This window comes from Mixophyes fleayi, chromosome 1, assembly GCF_038048845.1.
Source record: "Mixophyes fleayi isolate aMixFle1 chromosome 1, aMixFle1.hap1, whole genome shotgun sequence".
Classification (NCBI taxonomy): domain Eukaryota; kingdom Metazoa; phylum Chordata; class Amphibia; order Anura; family Limnodynastidae; genus Mixophyes; species Mixophyes fleayi.
The window spans coordinates 205744859-205766443 of NC_134402.1; the positions used below are offsets into that span (position 1 = coordinate 205744859).

Below are 21585 nucleotides of genomic sequence, written 5' to 3' on the forward strand. Positions count from 1 at the left end.
AACAAGGTATAGAAGCAAGCTAGGGGTCATACATGGGAAATCAACAGAAAACACTGAACAGGAAGCCAAGCAAAGCAGGAAACTATAACTGGAAGTGAGGCTCAGTCCTCACTGCCTTAAATAGTGAGGGGGACCAATGAGCAGCAGAGTGCCAGAGAGCCCCCTCCCATATGCTACAATACATACCCCTGTGCGCGCGTGCCCCGGCTGTTTGGACAGCTGGCCGGGCGCGGCGGCAGGGGAAAATAAGTATCCCGGTTGTTGCCTAGGCAACCAGGACGTAGAGGGCGGAAGTGACGTCCTGGTCGTCATGGTGAAGGCCAAGATGCCAGAGGCACCAGGAGGCGAGCCGTGGCGGCCCGCAGTGGAGCCGCAGCTCGTAACACAAGGGTTCCAAACTGTTGGTCAATATGCAGTTCAGTTTTGCACGCTGGCTTCTGAGCTTAAATGGAACGATGAGTCACTTGTGGCAACATTCTGGCAGGGCCTTTCGGACCGCATCAAAGATGAATTGGTATCCCATGAACTTCCAGCAGATTTTGATTCCCTCATTTCCCTATGTAACAGGGTACAACTTTGTTTCCGGGAACATACTTGTGACTGGATCACTATTAAATAACTTTTGGTAAAAATGTATTTAAAGCGAATAGCGCAGGGCACTTATTTATGTAATTGCATTTGTACTTATTTTTTTATATTGTTTATATTGTGAGATAGGTAATCGTTATTTCTGAGACCAGGGGAAGAAATTCGTCTCTTGTCTAAACTTGCTATAGGAAATGCCTATTTCTGATGTATATATCTGATACAATGAGCCTGTGTTTACAAAGCCTCTTGTGCATTGTGATGTGGGAAACTAGCTTTTTTTTGGTTTTTGTTGTTCTGTGTGAATATGTATTCCGAATGGTCTGATGAAAGGCCACATGTTAATTAGATCTTTTGATGTGTGAAGGTTCAACATTGAAGGCAAGAACTTTTAATTAAGACTGGATCCTAGATTCTTGGCATCTGAAACCATCACATCGTTTCTAGAATTTCACAAATAAATGTAAATATCGTTAGCTTTGCAATGCATGTAAATTTATGTTTTGCTAAGCAGGGTTGCATCCTGATTCTAAAAATTGACTATTTCTGAACTGCATAAAAGATGAGCTGAGTGAGCATGTAATCGTTCTTCTGACTTCATCCGACCTGATCACCCTGGTACCTTCAACGAAACCATCTTGCTTCAAAGACCTGCTTGGAAACATCTTCAATATCGCTGTATTCCTGTGATCTACAGATTAGACCCAAATCTAATCCGTTCTCCGGCTGTGTTTGAGGTTTAGACCCAAGTGTTTCCAGTACCACCGATCTGCCTGCTTCCCAGCAGCCCTGGTCCATGTGATAGGCCAGGGGGGATCCATTCACAGCAACCCGGATCCATAATAAGAGGTCCGGGGTAACCAGCTCAGGTACACCAGCAACGAGGTACACTAGCAGCATCAGTGACCCAGAAGGAACGTGCTTCTGAGTGCCATGTGCCCTCCTACTGTGGCAAGAGGGCGCATTTGGGATAACGAAAGGGAACGGTGGCAAAGTAAGCCCAGCCGGTTCCCAGCAACAACAGACAGGGTGGCATAGGCGGTCCATCCTGTCACAATACATCATCATCATCATTTATTTTATATAGCGCCACTAATTCCGCAGCGCTGTACAGAGAACTCATTCACATCAGTCCCTGCCCCATTGAAGCTTACAGTCTAAATTCTTGAATATAGACACACACACACACACACACACACACACAGAGGGGGTAAGATCAGAAAGAGACAAGGGTCAATTTTAATAGCAGCCCATTAACCTACCAGTATGTTTTTGGAGTGTGGGAGGAAACCGGAGCACCCAGAGGAAACTCACGCAAACACAGGGAGAACATACAAACTCGACACAGATAAGGCCATGGCCGGGAATTGAACTCATGACCCCAGCGCTGTGAGGCAGAAGTGCTAACCACTAGGCCACTGTGCAACACTCAAGAGAGATCCTCTGCCAGACGCTTTGTTCCTTACCTTGCTCCTCGGTTCCAGAACCTGAATCCAGCTCCTCCAGACGACCCCATGCAGATAGGACGTTCCCGGTTGTCACCTGAAGAGAGAGAGAGAAGACAGAATCTCTGTCTCTATTGTTGAGAGACTGGTCATCTGCTAGCCTCCTGCCCCAAATGACCGGGATACGCTCCCTTTTAGTCGGTGACAGGGAGGCCGTTCTAGGAGTCAGACTTTTCACTCCCGATTTCACTTCCAAACCAGACTTTTTGATGACCATCTCGCTGAACTCTCCTAGTGGTCCCTTATTGACCTCTGCCTTCGTGGATTCTGGCGCTGCCGGAAATTTAATCTCTGCCACCTTGGCATCACGACTCCAAATGTCAATCCGAGACTTTCCTCAACCGCTATTCCTTACTGCCGTGGATGGGAATCGTGTCACTAATGGTTCCATTTCCAAGGTTACCTCTCCAGTTCGGCTGACGGTAGGGGTCTTGCATTCAGAATGGATCGAATTTATGGTTTTACCCCAGTCCATAAATTCTGTCATCCTGGGTCTCCCATGGCTCAGACTAAATGCACCCAAATTCGATTGGAGTTCTGCACAGATCACTTCCTGGGGCCCTCAATGTTTCAAGAGATGTTTGCTCGCAGTTAAACCCAAGAAACTGAGCATTTCTCCCATTTCTTGTTTGATGCTCTCCTCTCACATGGAGATTCCTTTCAAGATGTTTTCTCCAAAGCAGCCTCTGCGATTTTTTTCCCCCATATCGTCCGTGGGACTGCCCTATTGATTTGCAGCCTGGAAAGCCTATTCCCAGGGGTAGGACCGATCCTCTTTCCCTTCCGGATGATCAGGCTACGTCTCATTACATCACCGAAAATGTTTTCGCTTCATCAGAAAATCTTCTTCTCCTGTTGGAGCAGGATTCTTCTTTGTGAAGACAGCTAAATGACATTACTGTAAAGAACAAGTATCTTCTCCCCCTTTCTGAGGGCTTTGATCGAATCAGTGGCTCAAGGATCTTCTCCAAACTTGAACTGCGTGGCGCTTATAATTTGATTTGGATTCATGAGGCGGACAATTGGAAGACTGCTTTTAGTACTAGAGATGGGCGCTATTAGTATCTTGTCATGCCCTTTGGGCTTTGTAATGCTCCAGCTGTGTTCCAGTCATTTGTTAACGAGATCTTCCGAGACCTTCTCTACAAATCAGTGGTGGTATATCTTCGACGATATATTGATTTTTTCCTCCGATATCGTCTCCCACCATTCTCATGTAAAAGAGGTTCTGTCCTGCTTTCGTCAAGACAAACTTTTTGTAAGCTTGAAAAATGTATTTTTGAGGTATCTCAGATTCCTTTCCTGGGTTACATAGCCTCTGGTTCTGGATTGAAGATGGATCCAGAGAAGGTTTCTGCTATCACCAATTGGTCTCAACCACTGAATCAAAAGGCTGTTCAACGTTTTATTGGTTTTACCAATTATTATAGACAATTCATCAATCAGTTCTCCACGCTTATTGCTCATATCACAGCCCTCACCCGAAGATCAGCGAATCCTAAGGTATGGTCTCCAGAGGTCTCAGCATTTACTTCCTTGAAAAGGGCCTTTTTGTCTGCACCTGTCCTAACCCAACCGGACCAAGGGAAACCTTTTTTCTCAGAGGTGGACAGCCGTCCACCTCAGTTGGAGTCAGAGCTGTTCTTTTCCAGAGATCTTCTTCCTGTATCTTTCATCCTTGTGAATTCTTTTCTAAAAAATTCTGCACCTCTGAACACAATTACGGGATTGGAGATAAGGGTTTGCTTGCCATCAAGTCAGCGTTAGAAGAATGGCGCCACCTCCTAGAGGGAGCCCTGCACCCGGTTACCGTCTTTGCAGACCACAAAAATGTAATCTACCTCCGAGACGCTTGCTGCCTAAATCCCCGTCAGGCGAGGTGGTCTTCTTTCTTTGTCTGCTTCAATCTGAAACTCACCTTTCGTTCTAGAACACAGAATTCTCAGGCGGATTCTCTTTCTCTGTCTTTTAACAAATCTGATGTGGCACTCTCAACTGAACTTCCTCACATTCTCGAACCTTCCAGCATAATTGCTCTGAAAAGTGCCAGGACTCCTCCTGTTGCATGTTACTATATCAAACCTCACCTTCACCTGTAAGTCCTCTGCTGGGCTCATGCTACTAAATTTGCTGACCACGCCGGGTTCAAAAAATCGTTCTCTCTCCTATCCCGACGCTACTGGTGGCCCACCTGGGCACATATATCAAATGAGTTCATCAACTCTTGTGATATATGTGCCCAAAACAAGATTCCCAGGCACCCTCCCTATGGATTGCTCCTGCCTCTACCCATTCCTGAACACCCTTGGACAAGCCTTGGATTTCATTACCGATCTGCCTCCCAGCAGGGGTTTCAATACGATTTTAATGATTGTTGACAGGTTTTCGAAGATGGCCCATTTCGTACCATTAAAAGGCCTTCCATTTGCTCCTAAACTTGCTCAAGTTTTTATAAAAGAGGTGTTCCGGCTCCATGGTTGTCAGCAGGAAATTATATCAGACCGTGGGGTACAATTTATATCTCATTTCTGGAGAGCTTTCTGTAAGGATCTTGGATTTGACCTAAAGTTCTCCTCGGGGTATCACCCTCAGACCAATGGACATACGGAACGTGTAAACCAGGATCTTGAACTTTTTCTCTGCTGTTTTTCCTTCGGTAAACAAGATGACTGCAATTTGCTCCCTTGGGTGGAGTTCGCCCATAATAATCACATACATGAATACACTGGATCCTCCACGCTCAGTCGCATTGTCGCATTGTCCCTGTCGAAGTCAGCATATTGGATAAAGTCATTTCAATTAAAATCGAGCAAACTTGGTTGTCTTTGTTTGAAAATATGCGTACGGTACGCTACGGCGTGGAAGGGTGTACGCAGCTGCAACACGTGACAACAACAGTATTTAGTCTTTTACATACATTCACACAAACACGCACACTTGTAAAATAGTACACATTAATGGTAGTTGCAACACATAGTCATTTATGTCTAAATATAGTAGTATTTATATGTAATATTATAAGTTATATGCATATCAGTAAAACATATGGTACACGTTGAAGGAATCAAGTCATGTGTGGTATCATACTAATCCCCTTCGCATTTGCGACTGTCCGGTTCACTCTGCGAAGGAATCGCAGAGTGCATACGCAAGTTATTAATGTTAAGGAATTATGGACTATTATGATGAGAAATCTTGGCAGGAAGATCAGAGCTCAGGCCTGGAGAGATGACCCCCTCCTTTGGATTCCTGAGCTTAAACTAGCCTATGATCTGCAACCCCCTGGACCCTCCTGATGCCTGGACCAATAGAAGCAAGTCACACCTTTGCATTGTTTTACTGTATCTCTGTCACCTAGACCACAGACTTCAGGACTGAATGACTGTTCACTGGATCCAGAGCGCCTGCGATAAGTAACGGCTGTACTTACTATTATTTCGCTAAGATATATGTACTGCTACATTTTGAGAATAAATCTTTGTGCGTTGGAAACACAAATCGAGATTCGACAATCGTTATTGGATAGAGACAAAACGCTCATAACATCCCCTAAAGCCACCAGCTGGATCTTTAGCCAGGCGGCCCTGCGCTCATCATAGGACAGTGGGGCTGGTTGTGCGGGTACAGTCTGTTGAGAAGAGGTTGCTGCTGTCTGGAGTCTGTTCCACCTATCTTCCGGTTGTCAACTGCACCGCTGTCTTGGCCACTGCCGCCATCAGTTTCCTCCTGCTGGGTACCATGCTGTAGGTGCCATTCTTTCAGCAACTCTCTCATCTCCACCCTGTTCGGTGAATGGCTGAGGTCAATGCCCTTGGCACTGCACAGAGTCTCAAGATCCACCCTGGATATATTGCTGTAATCAGACATCCTGTGCATTCTCCTGGCTGCAGTTATTCCTCTCCTGAATAACTCGGCTCTCCTGACTGGTGCACACAAAGCCACCTGGAATTATCCCACTGTTTGCCACCAGAAATCTGTGGCAGGATGAACCATCTATGCCACCCTGTCTGTTGTTGCTGAGAACCGGATGGGCTTACTTTGCCACCGTTCCCTTTCATTATCCCAAATGCGCCCTCTAATCGCAGTAGGAGGGGCTTATAAATGCTGCCACCACTGGATTTCTTACCGGCATCCAGAACCGGGCTCTTTCTGGGTAACTGTCGCTGCTAGTGTACCCTGTTGCTGGTGTACCTGGGCTGATACCCCTGACCTCTTACTATGGATCAGGGTTGCTGTGGATGGATCCCCTCTGGTTTATCAAAATGGCCAGAGCTGCTGGGTAGCGGGCAGAGCGGTGGTACCGGAAAGTTGGGTCCAAATCTCAGAACAGACGGAACGGATTAGAGTTTGGTCTAATCTCTAGGTCACAGGAATATCAGCAAGGAGAGGTTGTCAAGCAGGTATTTGAAGCTAGTGATGTTTATTTGCTCAAGTAGTCCTAATAAGGACAGTTGAAACACCAGGCTGTGGTACTAACGATCTTTCCAGAAGTATAAATGTACAGTTTTATAGAGTTTTTGACACAGCTTCACAGGGTATGCCAGTCCCCTGAAGTCTGAGTTATTTTTAGTAACAGAATGCAAACATGAATTTAAATGCAATTTATACTTAACAAACTTTACACTTTTCTGCAATACCCTGAATCCCATTGATCTGAGATTTCCTTTCACTGTAACCAGTATACAGGCAACAGCTCTTTGCCGTGCATTCAAGTGTTGGTCACTCCCTTTGAATAGACTTATTTAGCATTTCCTGTTATCCACAAAACAGACTCCCTCCTCACATATGCTTAATTGGAGATTTCCTCGAGCAAAGTTATAAAACCCCAAACAAGACATTTCCTCTATCAAATTACACAAAAGACTTCCTCAACAAATGCTTATTGCATCAGAAATTAATACCTCAGAAATTCCCCTGCAAAGTGCCAAACGTTATAGTAAAATCAGTACATTGCAATAATATAAATAAGCGCCCTGCGCTATTTCCTTTAAATACATTTTTACCATAAATTATTTATAAGTGATCCAGTCACACATAGTAACAAACTATAGACTGCACTTATTATTATAAATATGTTGCTAAGAAAGGTTAAATGACAACAACAATGTGTTTCTGATTTTTCAACATGCATTTTCTGGCCATCCAAGTATTAGTTCAAGAATCCGAATACTTTCAGTGAGTTGTAGTACTCAGCTTTTTAATCTTGAAAATTTATCTCAGCAATATTAAAGTTATTTCATCGCTTACCAATAATCATTGTCCGAATGTTGTGGTTCCAATGCACAATTAGATTTAATAGCAAAATATAGCAGGATGCAACAAATAACAATTCAGTAAAATAAGTACAGCCGATTACATACGCAGTGCAGTGCCCTGGATCCAGAATACAGTCATTCAATCCTGAAGTCTGTGGTCAAGAAGACTCTATGCTAGTCCCAGAGCTAAGTATATATACAGTTGGTGTTACATTGAAAACAGTAGAGATGATTTGGGATGTTTCCATAGGTTCAGGATTCAGGACAGTCCAGTATAATGCAGGTCAGCTCTCCAACAGCTGTATCTTATCTTCCCGCCGAAAAGCTGGTTCAAACTTGTCTATTTGCATTACACACACACAATACCATTCTGATCATTAATTCCCTATCATCCATAACTTGCATACGCAAGGTGCGATCTCTTAGCCGATAGAAACGGATCTCTGAGGAGATATAGCGGATTAGAATGACACCAAATATGATGGACCTGAGTCATTAAGAAGAACAAAGCAGAAAAAAGAAGTAACTTTGCACCTTGGCAAAACCATGTTGCATTGGAGGAGGAGGTAAAATTAAAAAGTGGGGACAGATTTATAGTTGGGGCAGGGCATGTCCTAGATGAACTTTAAATTTCAGTGTAAAAATAAAACTATCACATATTTGTTGCGACATGAAAAAACAGCCAGTGTGAACAGCTTATGTGCAAAATAATAAACTAATTTGCACCCCTTGCAATGGAACATGGTTTGTCCATGAGAAAACGTACTCCTTTGTATGCCTTACTTTCCTTAGTGACTCAGGCCTGATATGTTTCCTGTATCCTGAACCTTAGATCTCAATAAAGTTCTTTTAACATTAGTATATTTAAATATAAATTCTACTAAATCAGACTATAAACGTCTGTGTGTTGGACCTATTTTAAGGTGAACTATTTACAAGGGAATGTGTGAGTGTCAGTGTATGTGTGCGTTATTTATCCATGTGATTGCGTCATAACACGTGGTGTACTAATTGCAATCACACGATAAAACGACATTACTCAATTTGATTTAATTCATCCAATTATTTGACATCGACAGTAAAGATAACCTCTAAATCTGCACTGCCACCTGCAGTTAAATTTTCCTAAAAAGCTCCATCTGGGGATTTACTACATGCAGCTAGTTTTCCCAGTATGATCCAGAGTAAATACGAGTTGTAGTTGGCTGGGCCCTGAAATTTCCACTGAGCCTTGAATGCAGTGTATTATTGTAAAAGCTTAATTACCCATGTTTTGATTCCAATGTTAATTGCACCAAATAAGTCCCCTTCGAAAACTGGGGCTGTGTGATACTGCACTTTATCTTCAGTGACTATGAGTTAGTGAATGTTACTAATAGTTTTTTTGTATTCAACAACTGATATGTTAAGCTTATTTAATATTATATGGCAAATAGATGAGAGTTAAGAGAAGGCATAGGTTTACCATATCAAATGACCAATTTACCATAAAATTCCATGGTAATTTGTCCATGTATCATAGTAACCCCATGCCAGATTTCAGCCAGTGTAATGAATAGAAATTTTGCTACCATTAGTCTAATTTGCACATAAGTTGATCAAATCTACAGTATTATCTGAATAATAATAATGCTAACAATCTGATTGGATATTTTTTTTTGTCTTAAAAAAAACCTGTGAAGGTCTGGTTGTATAATAATGAATTTTCTTCTAGTTTTGTTTAATTTTTCTGTTGATCAGTTTCATTTGAGATTCCCCAGCATTTTATTACAAGGAATGAACTTTCCTGCTCTCAGAGCATAAGAATAATCTGTAGTCAGTCTCCTATTTCCCCTTTTGGTCAAGGAACTTTTAGTTCTCACAGTAGAATGAGGACTTGCTCTTCTTACTGTTAGTAACAGGGAGCGAGCGTGAGTAAGATTTCGATGATGCTAGTGATTAGAGTGGATAAAAATTTATGCACACATATACACCAAGTAATACTGGGCATACACAAATATAAAACATAATTCTAGAATCTGAATAAAGTACAAATTAGTGTTGCCACAGTTATATTATGCAGCAAAACAAGAATCATTGCAGCTTGTGTGAAGAGCAGTATAAATATATTATTTATTTCCAAGGTATTTGCAACATCATCATTTGAACCATTCTATATGTGTGCATAAATTATCTCTGTAGCTCTTGTTTAGTAGTACTTCAGTATTAAAATAGGATACAGCATGCATAGTTGCGCCAGAATATCAAATCTGACACATGTGCTTGTATCATCTTTTAAACATTGTTCTATGCTGTTTGTTTTAGATGTTCTAGATGGGCAGTATATGGGACGACCTGTGGCCATTAAGAACATCAAGTGTGATGCCACTGCAAATAATTTCTTGGCAGAAACCACAACAATGACGTAAGTGTACTAATTATGAGCAGAAGAGGGCAGGGAAATTTTAGGCCGGGGGGCAAGACTTAACTCAGCAGCCTATTAGGAACATTTTAAAGGAAAAAAATGCAGGTGGCCCAGTGACCCAGCCCAAGTTAGCCCACTATGGAACCAACCCCTGCCCCTGATTATGAGGTCATTGTTTGGTGGAAACATAATTAAGGGTAGCTCTGTAGCTGTGAAGAGTTGAGCGATTTTGTGACACAAGCACAGAAACATACACACAGCAAATTGCTCTCCATTAATTCTATTGCAGTTACCTGTGCTATATTAACTAGTCTTTAAAAACGCCTTTCTCATTAATTAATCAATTAATTATGTAAGCCAACAGTAAGAAAATAAGCAAGAAAAGTTTTAGACTCGAGTTATATTTGTTAGTAACTTCTGCCTTTAGTTCATCATCATCATCATCATCACCATTTATTTATATAGCGCCACTGATTCCGCAGCACTGTACAGAGAACTCATTCACATCAGTCCCTGCTCCATTGGAGCTTACAGTCTAAATTCCCTAACATACACACACACAGAGACAGAGACTAGGGTCAATTTTGATAGCAACCAATTAACCTACCAGTATGTTTTAGGAGCGTGGGAGGAAACCGGAGGACCCGGAGGAAACCCACGCAAACACAGGGAGAACATACAAACTCCACACAGATAAGGCCATGGTCGGGAATTGAACTCATGACTAGATATGAGCGCACTCGGATTTATGAAATCCGAGCCCACCCGAATGTTGCCGATCCGAGTCGGATCCGAGACAGATCCGGGTATTGGCGCCAAAATCAAATCTGAAAATGAGGCTCTGACTCATAATCCCATTGTTGGATCTCGCGATACTCGGATCCTATAAATTCCCCGCTAGTCGCCGCCATCTTCACTCGGGCATTGATCAGGGTAGAGGGAGGGTGTGTTAGGTGGTCCTCTGTCCTGCTATATCTCGTGCTGTTCAGTTAAGTTCTGTGCTGTTCAGTTAAGTTCTGTGCTGTGCTGTGCTGTGCTCAGTCCAGTGGTGCTGTGTCCTGTGCTCTGTCCTTCTGAGGTCAGTGGTGCTGCTGGGTCCTGTGCTGTGTCCTGTTCAGTCCAGTGGTGCTGTGTCCTGTGCTCTGTGCTTCTAAGGGCATAGTTATTTCCTCAATATTCCCAAGTGTTTAAAAAAATAAAAAAAAGTTATTTAAGAAAAATAAAAAAAAATAATTAATTTTTTTTTTAATTACAACAAAATTTGCACAACCAATCCTGCAGTATAAGCCCATTGGTACTGCAATATTACCAAGTTCACACATTCAGCAGTAAAAGTCCAGTGGTTCTGCAATATTACAAAGTTCACACATTCTGCAGTATCAGTCCAGTGGTGCTGTGTCCTGTGCTCTGTCCTGCTGAGTTCAGTAGTGCTGCTGGGTCCTGTGCTGTGTCCTGTTCAGTCCAGTGGTGCTGTGTCCTGTGCTCTGTGCTTCTAAGGGCATAGTTATTTCCCCATTATTCCCAAGTTTTTAAAAAATAAAAAAAAAGTTATAAAAAAAATTAAAATAAAAAATAAAATAAATAAATAATTATAACCAAATTTGCAAAACCAATCCAGCAGTATATAAGCCCATTGGTACTGCAATATTACCAAGTTCACACATTCAGCAGTAAAAGTCCAGTGGTACTGCTATTACAAAGTTCACTGATTCAGCAGTGTATAAGTCCAGTGGTACTGCTATTACAAAGTTCACTGATTCAGCAGTGTATAAGTCCAGTGGTACTGCTATTACAAAGTTCACTGATTCAGCAGTATAAGTCCAGTGGTACTGCTATTACAAAGTTCACTGATTCAGCAGTGTATAAGTCCAGTGGTACTGCTATTACAAAGTTCACTGATACAGCAGTATAAGTCCAGTGGTACTGCTATTACAAAGTTCACTGATTCAGCAGTGTATAAGTCCAGTGGTACTGCTATTACAAAGTTCACTGATTCAGCAGTATAAGTCCAATGGTACTGCTATCACAAAGTTCACTGATTCAGCAGTATAAGTCCAGTGCTACTCTCCTGTGCCGCATATAATTTTTAAAGGCTTTGCCAGGTGTGTGTGGCTTAGAGGTACGCTCTCTTGTGCTACATATAATGGAAAACCACAATTTGGAGGCTAAAGTAGGGAAAGATCAAGACCCACTTCCTCCTAATGCTGAAGCTGCTGCCACTAGTCATGACATAGATGATGAAATGCCATCAACGTCGACTGGCAAGCCCGATGCCCAATCTCCTAGTACAGGGCATGTAAAATCCAAAAAGCCCAAGTTCTCCAAAAATAGCAAAAAGAGAAACTTAAAATCATCTGAGGAGAAACGTAAAGTTGGCAATATGCCATTTACGACACGTAGTGGCACGGAACGGCTTAGGCCCTGGCCCGTGTTCATGACTAGTGGTCCAGCTTCACCCAAGGATCTAAGCCCTCCGCCTCCCCCCCTACAAAAAATTTAAGAGAGTTATGCTGTCAGCAACAACAACAAAACAGCAAAGAACTCTGCCTTCTAAACAGATGACATCACAAATCCCCAAGGCGAGTCCAAGGGTGTTGTTGGTTGTGAAGCCTGACCTTCCCATCACTCTACGGGAAGAGGTGACTCCATCCAGCATTTGCAGCACGCCCTCTGCATATGCTGGAAGGATCACCCACAGTCCAGTTACAGATTTGGCTAATGAAGGCGTGAATGTTGTACACCGGGAGGAAGATATTGATGTAGCTGGCGCTGAGGAGGATGTTGATGATTATGATGCAGACAGATACCAAATTGCCTTTCTCAATTTCTATTTATATTCTAGATTATATAACGGCTGAAAAGTTTTCTGTTTTACTCCTAGTGGAGAGGGGATCTGAAGCAGACAGATACCAAACTGCCTTTGTCCATTTCTTTGTATATTTGAATTTCTAGTTCTACAGTCTATGCAGGCTGCTTTATTTATATTCAACTACAAGTGTAGGGCGGGGGGCATATATAGCCACCAAAGTAACGTGGTCCATTTAATTTCACTTTCTAGCTCCACAGTCTGTGCAGCCTGCTTTTTTTATCTTCAAAGTATTTATATTTACAAGCCTTGCAATCTAAATTAACTAGAGGTAGTGACGTGGTAGAACTCCAAAAGGCAGTTTGGAAGCCCCTGTACAAACTGGCTCTAAGTTTTAACTGAGTTGTCCCCCCTCCAGTGTGTACTCGGAAAGAGTTTTTAGTGCAGCGGGGAACCTGGTCAGTGAGCGGCGAAGGAGGTTGCTTCCTCACAACGTTGAAAAAATGATGTTTATAAAAATGAATAATCAATTCCTCAATGAAGTACAGCACTGCCCTCCAGACAGTACAGAGGGACCTGTGGTTGTGGAGTCCAGCGGGGACGAATTGATAATGTGTGAGGAGGAGGAAGTACACACTGTAGGGGGAGAGGAATCAGAGGTTGAGGATGAGGACGACATCTTTCCTCAGTAGAGCCTGTTTAGTTTGTACAGGGAGAGATGAATTGTTTTATTGATGTGGGGGCCCAAACAAACCAATCATTTCAGCCACAGTTGTTTGGTAGGCCCTGTCGCTGAAATGATTGGTTTGTTAAAGTGTGCATGTCCTATTTCAACAACATAAGGGTGGGTGGGAGGGCCCAAGGACAATTCCATCTTGCAACTATTTTTTTGGCATTATGTGACCATTCAACAGTCGTTTGCCATGTTCAAAAAGTAAACGAAAATGCCAACAAATTCAATAAATTAAATCAAAAGTAAAATGCCCTGTCATTATTTAAAACAAGAGGTTTTGACGTGCTAGAATTAGTGTAGTGTTAAGATGTTATAAACACTTCACTTGGAACTTGGAGGAGGTATTGTGGCCCCGGTATCAATTTGGGTACCGGGGCCATCCCACTACGCAGTCCAGATACTTGTTTGGTGGAATTCAGACCAGTTGAGGGTGTATTTATTTTATTGTGGCCCTGGTATCAAATTGGGTACCAGGGCCACCCCACTACGCAGTCCAGATACTTGTTTGGTGGAATTCAAACCAGTTGAGGGTGTATTTATTTTATTGTGGCCCCGGTATCAAATTGGGTACCGGGGCCACCCCACTACGCAGTCCAGATACTTGTTTGGTGGAATTCAGACCAGTTGAGGGTGTATTTATTTTATTGTGGCCCCGGTATCAAATTGGGTACCGGGGCCACCCCATAACGCAGTCCAGATACTTGTTTGGTGGAATTCAGACCAGTTGAGGGTTTTATTATTATATTGTGGGGACCACTCTATACCACACTACCACTCTATACCACTCTATTTAATACTTTAATTCTATTTAATACTTTAATTCTATTACTAATTGCCATAAAGAGGAACTGCCGATTCTATTTAATACTTTAATTCTATTAGTAGTTACCATAAAGAGGAACAAAATAAACAAATTTTACCAAAAGTATAATATGACTTACAAACACTACACTTGAAAGATGGTGCCTTTAAATGAAAAAGTCAGTCTTCATTGCACGACTATGTGCAACAGGGACAGTTTTTTGGTTTACAAAGTCAACCAATAACACTTCGATCCTGTCTGTCTTTAACATACTTGATGGGATCTCAATGACGAATGGTCTGTACCATGGTTGGAGGAGGTATTGTGGCCCCGGTACCAAATTGGGTACCGGGGCCACTCTACTATGCAGTCCAGATAGAGGTGTATCAGATATTAAACAACGTTGACTGTTGCTGCAAAATTTTTAAATAATATTGTGGGGAACACTGCACTACGCAGTCCATAAACCTTTTGGGTGGAATTCAGACCCGTGTAGGGTTTTTTAATAATATTGTGGTGACCCACTCCTCTACGCAGTCCAGGTACATTATTGGTGCGAATCATACAAGTTCAGGGTTTTTAATTTATATTGTGGTGACCCACTCCTCTACGCAGTCCAGGTACATTATTCGGTGCGATTCATACCAGTTGATGGTTTTCTTATTATATATATTGTGGTGACCCACTCCTCTACGCAGTCCAGGTACATTATTGGTGCGAATCATACAAGTTCAGGGTTTTTAATTTATATTGTGGTGACCCACTCCTCTACGCAGTCCAGGTACATTATTGGTGCGAATCATACAAGTTCAGGGTTTTTAATTTATATTGTGGTGACCCACTCCTCTACGCAGTCCAGGTACATTATTCGGTGCGATTCATACCAGTTGATGGTTTTCTTATTATATATATTGTGGTGACCCACTCCTCTACGCAGTCCAGGTACATTATTGGTGCGAATCATACAAGTTCAGGGTTTTTAATTTATATTGTGGTGACCCACTCCTCTACGCATTCCAGGTACATTATTCGGTGCGATTCATACCAGTTGATGGTTTTCTTATTATATATATTGTGGTGACCCACTCCTCTACGCAGTCCAGGTACATTATTGGTGCGAATCATACAAGTTCAGGGTTTTTAATTTATATTGTGGTGACCCACTCCTCTACGCAGTCCAGGTACATTATTGGTGCGAATCATACAAGTTCAGGGTTTTTAATTTATATTGTGGTGACCCACTCCTCTACGCAGTCCAGGTACATTATTGGTGCGAATCATACAAGTTCAGGGTTTTTAATTTATATTGTGGTGACCCACTCCTCTACGCAGTCAAGGTACATTATTCGGTGCGATTCATACCAGTTGATGGTTTTCTTATTATATATATTGTGGTGACCCACTTCTCTACACAGTCCAGGTACATTATTGGTGCGAATCATACAAGTTCAGGGTTTTTAATTTATATTGTGGTGACCCACTCCTCTACGCAGTCCAGGTACATGTTTTGGTGCGATTAAGACCAGTTGATGGTTTTCTTATTATATTGTGGGGACCACTCCACTACGCAGTCCAGAAAGATACCTCGTTGCAACGTTTTGGACTAATAACTATATTGTGAGGTGTTCAGAATACACGGTAAATTAGTGGAAATGCTTGTTATTGAATGTTATTGAGGTCAATAATAGCGTAGGAGTAAAAATAAGCCGAAAAACTTGATTTTTTAACTTTTTATGCTTTTTTAAAAAAAAATCTGAATCCAAAACCTTATATCTGAACCAAAACCTTTTGGCAGGTGTTTTGCGAAACAAATCCGAACCCAAAACATCGAGAAAATCCGGATCCAAAACACAGAACACGAGACCTCAAAAGTCGCCGGTGCACATCCCTACTCATGACCCCAGCGCTGTGAGGCAGAAGTGCTAGTTTAAATCTATCCACTAAAAATGGAGTTTTGATAAATATATAGTATATGTCTACTTATAAAAAGCAGTTATAGACAATTTGCCTTTTGTTTGAAGATCACAAAGGTTTTCTAAACCACTCATGTTGTCCCAAGCAGGAGTCAAAGAAATTCCAATAATGTAAGGCTTTAAGACCACAGCAAATTGAAGTAAATAATAAAAAAATGTTTATATACTTAGTATCGTAAAATAATCAATCACCAGTGGTACAAATTATCACAGCTCACACAAGTCCTGATAACTGACAGTCTGTCATATAGCTCCCGGCACTGCACTTCAATCCGAAGATGAGGCTACCAATGTCAGGTGTAAGGCTGCTTTATTATCAATAATAATAATAATAATAATAATAATAATAATAATATTATTATTTATTTATACAAGAAAATCATATAAGCTTTACACAATAGACTAATACGCATGCCCTTACTGTACATAGCCTACGTTAGTCAACCCCTTCCCTCCCCCATTGCGCCTCTTAAGTTGGAACAGGAGCCAGGGGCTTGCTGGGCTGGCAGATAGGGCTGCATCAATCCCCAGACCATTCCCATAGTGGGTTACCTGGTTTGTTCCTAACAGGCTGCTGAGCCCAATCTCACCCTCCAGACTAAAATTTACCACCCAGCCCATGTAATAAGCAGTTGTGTCATTTGCGTTCAGACATAAATTGCATGTAATTGTGTTCTTTGGCGAAGGTCCTTTTCTGAACATGCACAGATCTAATTCACACATTATTCACACATTAATATTCCACCTTGTGTGCATAAACACCAGATGTACATACGTCTGAATATAAATTAGGCCCAGTGTGTTTACAAAACATTCTCTTAATCCTATACACATGTTTCTGTATTTTACTGTATGTAAAAAAACAGGGCTTCTGATGTATATTGATAGTGTTGGTCATAAGCATTTAAATTATTATTTTACAGAACAAAAAGGTATATGCTTTTTATATTTAAATAGTGGCCTGCATGGATACTGCATCATGCACCTTTTAAATTAAAACATAACAACCAAATAATTGTCCATTGTGGGGAAAATGATTTATTAGCCCACATAGTAAAAACACTTGCCAGACAAATTTTTCTATCGTCTTCCTGACAGCCAAAGGGTAAATGAGAGGAAGTCAAAACCTTTATAATAACACTAAAATGCATAAATCCATGATCAGCCTTAGAGAAATTAATTTAAACTTAGCAATTCTACTTCCACCTTACAGGGGTTGTTTGCTTTTGGACAAACCACAGCTCATATAACCTGCCCTAATTAACCTGCCCTACATTTAGATTACCGCCTGGTAACCTACTATTACCCGAAACCAGATTACATTGCAGTTTATATCATACAATATTTTCAGCCCTCTTTGTTAGAGTTTCATAAGAATGGATGAATTGACTTCATGGTGTAATCCAGATATAGGCTTCATATAAGGGGTACTTCAAGACCCCACCTACTTGTTACATAGAGTGGGGGTTAAATTGAGGGGGGTCTTGTCCTTATGTAGACAACCCCTTCAATTTGCTGCGGCAATAATCCTAATATTTTTATTCTGCAAATTATAGCATGAGTGGAGAAAAGGAGGCTCCTAAGGCTCATTGTACAGAAAATGGTAAATACTGATGTCTCCAACTGCTGGCTTAGTCCCAGCGCAAGACTATTATTAATAGTAACCCTATCCATTCTATGGCACTATGTGCAGGAGCAGCCCCACGTGACTTCTCTATTTTTGACCCCGGTGTAACAGTAACCTCTCCATAGAGTAGGGGTGGTGCATAGTGTCATTGCACAGCTAGTTATCTAGAAAAAAACACTAGCTAGCTTTTCTTGTCTGTATAAGATTTGAATTTTCAATATTAGTGTCTTTTAAACTGTTTTGTTTTAGGAAAGATTGCTTCAGTCACATCAATTGACAACACTCCATTCGGTTTCCCATTATTGTCACAGAAAGTCAGGACATACAGTATAATAGCACACATAGGAGCTCATGTAGAGTTGGTTATACATATTTTTCCATACTGGTAATGCACACAAAAAATAAGTACGCTTGCGTCCGTATGCAGACTTAGTGTATCTTACACTTCTAAAGTGAAAATTTAGAAGTGGCGGTGTGGAAAATGTAAGTGAATGGAATTTTTATAGTTTAACAACGAAAGTACTAGGAAAATTTGCGATATGCATTGTATACCACTGTGATGTAATTTCCGGGATCACATTTGATGTGTTTGACCACTGTCAGCTGTTGCATGCAAGTAAACAGGTTGTTACTATCTGGATTGAATGGCCATTCCAACGAGAGCTACTGATTCTGATGTTGTGAACAGATAAGTTTCATTAGAGTATGAAACCTATCTGTAATATTATTATTCCACCTTGTGTGCATAAGCAACACAGTTGTATCTTCAGGTGGATAGATAACAATGCACATTCAGCAGTAACTAGTGATTCAATATTAGAGTATATTGAATCACTAGATACTGCTGGATGTGCATTGTTATCTATCACTAGAAGATACAACTGTGGTGCTTATGCACACAAGGTGGAATAATAATATTCTCTCCTTAAGTTGATGAAGATTAATGATACTGTCATCTACACACCAGCTTGCTTCCATAGAATTATCTTTCATTTATAAGTGGTGACGTCAAAATGTCTGTACAGTTATAGCACGTTTAGTGGGAAATACCACCATGGAACTATTATATATCTACTCATTAATGAGTATGGAGATTAATCTGATTACAACATCTATTGTTATTTATTATTTCCTAGTGCGCTGGTAATAATACAGCATATATACATATTCAATCCGGATATTGTAAATTTATGTGATATACCAGTATTTTTTATTAGTGTAATTCATACATTATTTTATTTCTAATTTGTTTTTTACATATGAAATATTTCTGTCAATTTATCAGCGCTTCCTTAATATTAGTGTTACATTATTTTATATCAGCCTATTACGACCACTGCTTATGACTTCTTATGCTTAGAGTCATAAGCGAGACGAAAGGATGGGTAAGGGTAAGGCAAGTACAGTTAAGGCATACTTGTCAACTCACCCAGAATGTCCGGGAGAGCAGGCAGTTCTCCAGCATTCTGCCCACTTCCTAGGGAAGCGGGCATGATGGTAGCCTTAAAGACGCAAAATGTGGTGAATCGTGTCATTTTGGCCCTACCCCCTTCCACCATCCCACCACGCCCCCTCTCCGCCATCTTCCGGGACTCCACAACAAAATGTTGGCAAGTATGAGTTAAGGTATGTTCACGTAATTGCAGCACAATCAGAGGTAGAAGGAGCTGCAAATATGCCCATTGCAAGGCAGTGATTTATGTTATCACACAGAGTGGGCGAGCCAAGATGATATAATTTGCATCGGTTTATGTCATAACAGCCGCACCCACTTCGCAGGAAGATCAAGAGTATCCAGACATTCCTGGACAGTAGGAAAGTATGACTGATTCATTTATGATACGCTTTAAACATATCTTCCAGCAGCAAACTCAATTAACATAGTATGCTAAGTTGCACATTTTTTGTGTGTGCAACTCAGAATAAGTAGCTAATTGTGTAAATTTTTGCTGATGCATTTTACAACTGTGTTATGTATGCAAAATATGTCATCACAAATGTTAGTAATTATTAACAGTAGTTATTTAAACATCAAAAGGTTCTTTGCATTAAATTCCTCATTAATAACTACATCAAAGATTTATGTAAAGCATACAAACACCCTGAAAAATAAGGAAAATGACCAATCTAAGTTTGTGGGTTAAATTGCTGTAGTAAGAGATATCTCACATTGAACCATATGTGAATTACGTTTTAACGGTTGAACGATTTTCTCTCCAGAAAACTGCAACATAAAAACCTTGTGAATTTACTGGGAGTTGTACTCCACAATGGGCTTTATCTTGTAATGGAGCTAATGAGTAAGGTAAGGTGGCTAAAGTCATGGTTTGATAAAGAGCACACTGTAACACCCATTTTTTCTACTAACTTATCCCTGTTGCAGGGAAACCTAGTAAATTATCTGAGGTCAAGAGGTCGGACTATGGTGCCTCCACAGCAGCTTCTCCATTTTTCTTTGTGAGTAGTCACAACACCTGTAATTTCCTAGCATACTAAATATATAGAAATATATTTGTTTGCACAGCATTAGTGTGTTATTGAAATTTACAAATGGTGTGTTATGTAGATGATTCTATACTAATGCTTTACATGTTGACTATTTCTATTCATAACCAAAAAATTATTGGACAAGAATAAACATTTTTAGAACGCTCTATAGTGCTCTGTAGTGGCACACAGGACACATCTAATCAAAATAAACACAGACATGAAAATAAATGGTATGGTATCTGCTCATTAGTGGGCATAGCTGAAATAAGAGGAGCGAGTGTAACTTAAGAGTGGAGATTGGGACAGTTGTGAGTGTGCATTAGTGTGAGGTCATATCATTGGGGCTCTAAAAAAGAAATGGGTTTTCAGAGAGTGTCTAAAGTTTTGAAGGCTGTAGGAAAGCCTGATTCTGCATGGTAGGAAATTCCATAAGCAGCATGGGAGAAGTCTTGTAGGCGCGAGTGACAGGTGGTTACCAGAGATAAGGAAAAGCGCAGATCAGACGTAGATCTAAGAGGTGGGAAAAAGGTTATTTTGATATGAGATTTGAGATGTATGAAGGGGTGGTATTGTTGAGGGCTTTGAAGGTAAGCGTGAGTTATTTTAATTGGACTCTGAAAATCCCTACACTGACTCCCTGTGTCCTCCAAAGTGGGGCTGCACATGTGGAGCAATGAGATAGAAGATCAGTCTTGTAGCAGAGTTTAGAATGGATTGAAGTGAGGATTCATGGGTGTAAGGGTTAACTGATAGAAGGATGTTGCGGTAGTCCAGATGGGAAATGATAAGAAAATGGATTCTAATTGATTCTCAGACCATTTTTTTTATCATCATCTAATCCATTCTCCTATCAACATGCTCTAGCATGTTGGGTAAGAAAATGGCGTATTCTGTGATTGTTTCTAAGGTGGAGTCGACAAGACTGAGAGAGAGTCTCGATGTGAGGAATAAAGCGGAGGGTAGAGACAAAGGAAATTGTGGTGTTATTGACAATGAGGTTTGAACATGTTGAACTTTAGGTAGCATAGGGACATCCATGTGGAGATAGTAGAAAGACAGTTGATTACATGAGATAGTACAAAAGGGGAGAGGTCAGGGAAAAAGATATCGATTTGGGTGTCGTCAGCGTAGAGGTGGTACTGGAGGCTGAATGCGCAAACTAGGTCCCCAAGAGATGAGGTGTACGGTGAAAAAAGTAAAAGGCCAAGAGCAGAGCCTTGTGTGACTCCAAAAGATAGTGGAAGTGGAAAGGAAGATGTGTCAGAGGTAGAAACTCTAAAGGAGTGGTTTGATAGGTAGAAAGTGAACTAGGAAAGTAAATGCAGTGTTGGGTGTGCAAGAGAAAAGGGTGATCAACAGTGTCAAAAGCAGCAGAGAGGTCCAGAAGAAAGAATATGGAGAAATG

At 41.0% G+C, this 21585-nt stretch overlaps 1 protein-coding gene across 8 annotated transcripts in view; it reads left to right on the forward strand.

Annotated features, from left to right (window-relative positions):
• The window catches only part of MATK (megakaryocyte-associated tyrosine kinase), a 308995-nt gene that overhangs the window by 283795 nt on the left and 3615 nt on the right, over window positions 1-21585 (forward strand). For 7 of the 8 annotated variants that reach the window (XM_075204805.1, XM_075204806.1, XM_075204809.1 and 4 more), the window contains 3 exons: window positions 9650-9749; window positions 19911-19995; window positions 20074-20147. In XM_075204805.1, coding sequence (XP_075060906.1) covers window positions 9650-9749; window positions 19911-19995; window positions 20074-20147 — 259 coding nt within the window. The remainder of the gene's footprint in view (window positions 1-9649; window positions 9750-19910; window positions 19996-20073; window positions 20148-21585) is intronic. The other variant, XM_075204813.1, reaches the window with a different exon arrangement.